Source organism: Megascapheus bottae, chromosome 6 (genome assembly GCF_031878675.1).
Source record: "Megascapheus bottae isolate mThoBot1 chromosome 6, mThoBot2.hap1, whole genome shotgun sequence".
Taxonomy (NCBI): Eukaryota; Metazoa; Chordata; class Mammalia; order Rodentia; family Geomyidae; genus Megascapheus; species Megascapheus bottae.
This window is the reverse complement of record NC_143514.1, coordinates 68896179-68900196: the sequence shown is the minus strand read 5'-3', so window position 1 is coordinate 68900196 and position 4018 is coordinate 68896179. Positions and strand designations below refer to the sequence as shown.

The window sequence follows — 4018 nt, the reverse complement described above, 5'->3', positions numbered from 1 at the left end:
CAGCTAAGCCAAAAGACGCTGCAGACAACCCTCAGCTCCTCTCCTGAAGCTGCTACTGAAGACCTGGCAAGATCCTCCCAAGATGAAGCGCTTCCTCTTTCTCCTACTTGCCATCATCTTCCTGCTCACCATTCAGGTAAGAGCCCCGGGAACACAGACAGGCTCCAACAGGGACCAGCACTATGGAGGCCTGCACATCTGTGCTCCCAGCCTGGCTGTGTGGTCAGTGCACAAAGGCTGGGCACCAGTGGTTCACACCTGTAATTCTAGCTACTCAGGAGACTGAGATCTGAGGATCAAGGTTCAAAGCCAGCGCAGGCAGAAAAGTCCCTGTGAGACTCCTACCTCCAATTAACCACTCAGAAACAGGGAGTGGTAGAGCAATTCACAGTGGTAGAGTGCTAGCCTTGAGCACAAAGAGGCTCGGATAGCCCCCAGGCCTTGAGTTCAAGTCTCATCACCACTGCCACCACCACCACTAAAAAAGCTGCCTGAGTAGAATCCTATTCCCATGTGGGGATCCACATAGGGAGCCAGGCCCAGGGGGGTTCAAGAGGAGCTGTGGCATAGTAGAGAATGAAGGAAAAAGAGGACACAGGCTACTGAGGCTAGGTCCCCACTCACAGGGGGCTGCCTGTGGAAGCATATGTCCCCAACAGAGCCTGCTCTGTTTCTGGGAGTGGTGGGGCTCCCCATTCCTGCCAGGGAGAAGTCTAGGGATGCTATAATGTGACACAGATAGAGAGAGATAGGACCCATTCAGGCGGGAGTTTGGCCTAGTGGTAGACTGCTTGCCTAGCCTTCATGAAAACCCAGATTTGATTCCTTGGTACAACATACATAGAAAAAAGTTGGAAATGGTGCTGAGGCTCACATGGTAGAGCTCCAGCCTTCAGAAAGTCCAAGGACAGGGCTCAGGCCCTTAGCTCAAGCCCACAACTGGCAAGAGAGAGAGAGAGAGAGAGAGAGAGAGAGAGAGAGAGAGAGAGAGAGAGAGAGAGAGAGAGAGAGAGAGAGAGAGAGAGAGAGAGAGGACCCATTCAGTCTCAGAACCAATGCCATTCTGGAAGGAAGTTTCCACAGCTTCCATATGGCCACAGAGGGTTTCTTAGTCAATGGGTGTAATCAAGTTCTTGATCAGGAACAATTTGTTCAAGCAGCAAAGATAACTGGATAACCACCCAAAATAGTTGAATTTCTACCAGGAGTAGCTTCAGTTGTAGCTCAATCAAGCATTAAGGACAGCTTGTCACCATCTGGCCATTCTGTGTGTCCTACCCCCTCCCCCACTTTGTCAGGTTCCATGTGTCCTTCATGACTGCTGGACTCTCAGGAGAAAATGGAGGCCTCGGGGGGGCCCTTTTGCAGAGTAGAGAGGTCCAGGCCTGGGGCTCCTCTGTCTCCCTCTGTACTGGAGAGGTTAATGGTGAAAGGAAGCTTCTAGAGAAGAGTGAGCAGGGACCACCTCTGCCTGTGTCTGAGTCAAGACAGGAGTCAGCTAAACATCCTTATGGGACTTTGGGCAGCAGAGGCCAAGAGTCAGGAGAAGGCCGGGAGGGGAGGGGACTGTGTCCTCCACATACAAACGTGCACCTGGGCACTTCCTGCTTCTCCTCTTGCAGATACAAACTGGAGTCCTGGGAAACCAGACTGTCGCTTCTGGTGCTGACCCTGACACGGCTGCCACGGCTGCCTCCGCTGCCTCGGCTGCCTCCGCTGCCTCGGCTGCCTCGGCTGGCACAGCTGGCACAGCTGGCACGGCTCCCTCGGTTGCCATGGTCGTTTCATCCACATCCTCCAAAGCCAAAGACCCTACCAAATCCACAAAACCAGTCAAGAGTGGCGTCCTAGCTCTTGGTGACATGGGTCATGGCAGTTTCGTCTTCTTCTTGACCAACATCCTCGTTCATCTCTTCTACAACAATTGAGGTGACAGCGTCATCCCCCCCAGCACTATGCCCCCCTCAAAAAGGTGCCACCATTACAGGTGGCAGTCTTTGAGAAGGGCTGATCCCAGAGGTCCCAGATGGGGGAACTTGAAAAGTGGGGAAGTGGGGGCAATGACCAACAATGGGGAGGTGATGAAATGGAGGGAAAGAAACACCAGCTGCTGGGGTCAATAAAATTATCCCTGGACTGGAGGGGTCCCATGTGTGGTCACTGGCTATCCCTGGGCCCCACAAGTCATTTACCAAGCTGGGTGCTGGTGGCTCACACCTGAAACCCTAGCTACTCAGAAGGCTGAGATCTGAGAATTACAATTTGAGGCCAGTCCAGGCAGGAAAGTCCATGAGACTCTTGTCTGTAACTAACGATACCCACCCCACTCCATTCTGGAAGTAGAGCTATGGCTCAAAGCTGTAGAGCGCTAGCCTTAAGCAGGGATAGGGGCTGGGAGTTTGGCCTAGCAGTAGAGTGCCTGCCTAGCATGCACAAAGCCCTGGGTTTGATTCCTTGGTACCACATACATAGAAAAAGCTGGAAGTGGTGCTGTGGCTCAAGCAGTAGAGCACTAGCCTTGAGAAAGCCAGAGGACAGTGACTAGGTCCTGAGTTCAACCCCCAGGACTGGCAAAAAGAAAAAAAAAACTCAAGCTGGGTGCGAGTGGCTCACACCTGTAATCCTAGCTACTCAGGAGGCTGAGATCTGAGGATCACAGTTCAAAGCCAGCTCAGGCACTAAAGTCCTTGAGATTCTTATCTCTAATTAACCACCAGAAACCAGAAGTGGAGCTGTGGCTCATGCCAGGCCCAGAGTTGAAGCCCCATGACTGACACACACACAAAATCAACTCAGGGATGGTGTTCAAGCTCTGAGTTCCAGTCCCATTAACAACAACAACAAAAGAGCCATCAGCCCAGCGGTGTTTCATGACTCCCCATCTTCCCAGCTCCACTATGCCAAAGTCCTTGCAGAGATGAGCTCCAGATGTTGTCCCCCTTACTTCCCCTACTTAACATCCCCAAGTGTTTGGGGGTGAGTGTCTCGGAGATCCTATTCCAAACCGACAGGCCCTGGGTAATCCTAAGCTCAGGCCCCTCCACCCCACACCCCATAACTCAGAATGCAATCAGGGGTCTCCCCAAAGCTGGGAACAGCCAGCCACCTGGGCTTACATCTCTCTACCACTTGGGCTGGAGAGAAGCACGAGGCAGCTGCTTACACATCCACGAGGGACTGTATGGGGAGCGGGAATGTTAGGGAAGACCAACCACCACTATAACTAGTCTCACCCCTCCAGGGTTTGGGTTGTTGTGTATGAACCACAGGAGCAGAGAGGAAGCTGCAGAGCAGCCAGCCCTCAAGGACCTTTTCCTGGAGGACCTCAGCCCCGGGGCTGAAGACGTGGCCATATTACTAGGTCTGGAGCAGAGGGCTATGTCCAACTGAGTTAGTGACATGGACTCTGTCCTCTTTGGCTTCTTGGAGATCAGAGTAGAGGGAGGTGGAGAGAAGCCTAGTGACAGGGCTGTTTCTTGACTTGCTGTTTCTTGCCTATGCCTGTCCCACTTCCAAGTTTTCTGCATCCTGGGACCCAATGGGCCTGGCATGGTAGCTGAGGGTCCTCCAGGAAGGAGAGTCTTGCTCTGTGGATCCCTCTACTTCTGTCCTTTTTTCTCTGTTACCATGAGCTCCCCTGCTTTCTGGAGCCCTTCACTGGACTGTGTGTGTGCCTTATGTGACTCAAAACAGATGTTGGTTCAAACCCAGGGCTCCCCCTGGTGGCACAGGGTGGCATTACATCTATGCTCCAACAGCAAGCCCACCTACCCAATCCACTCTCCTCTAAAAGAACAAGAAAAGGGGAAAACCGCGGCCAGGAGGAAAGAAGCCAGCCTAAGCAGGCAAAGAAGGCCCATGATCCGCATCCCCAACTCTCAACATTGAGATGACCACACCTGACAGCATATTAATTAGAAAATAGCTTATGTTACAACAAAAACCTATAAAAAAGAATTTCATCCCAGCAAAGCCCAGGGTTGGGGGGGGGGGGTTGGGGGTGTGTGTGGAGAGGAAG

General features: G+C 52.6%; 1 protein-coding gene across 1 annotated transcript; it reads left to right on the top strand.

Moving 5' to 3' along the window:
- Cd52 (CD52 molecule) lies at nucleotides 1-2120 on the top strand. The gene is made up of 2 exons (XM_090333852.1): nucleotides 1-136; nucleotides 1623-2120. Exons 1-2 carry the CDS (start codon nucleotides 83-85, stop codon nucleotides 1926-1928), a joined length of 360 nt encoding a protein of 119 aa, XP_090189978.1. The 5' UTR covers nucleotides 1-82; the 3' UTR covers nucleotides 1929-2120.
- The last annotated feature ends 1898 nt before the right edge of the window (nucleotides 2121-4018 follow it).

What these genes read in the sequence shown, in the direction of transcription:
- Cd52 (XM_090333852.1), top strand. Translation starts at nt 83, where the DNA reads ATGAAGCGCTTCCTCTTTCTCCTACTTGCCATCATCTTCCTGCTCACC. An exon ending in TCTTCCTGCTCACCATTCAG is followed by an intron (nt 137 to 1,622) that starts GTAAGAGCCCCG and finishes CTCCTCTTGCAG; the next exon opens with ATACAAACTGGAGTCCTGGG.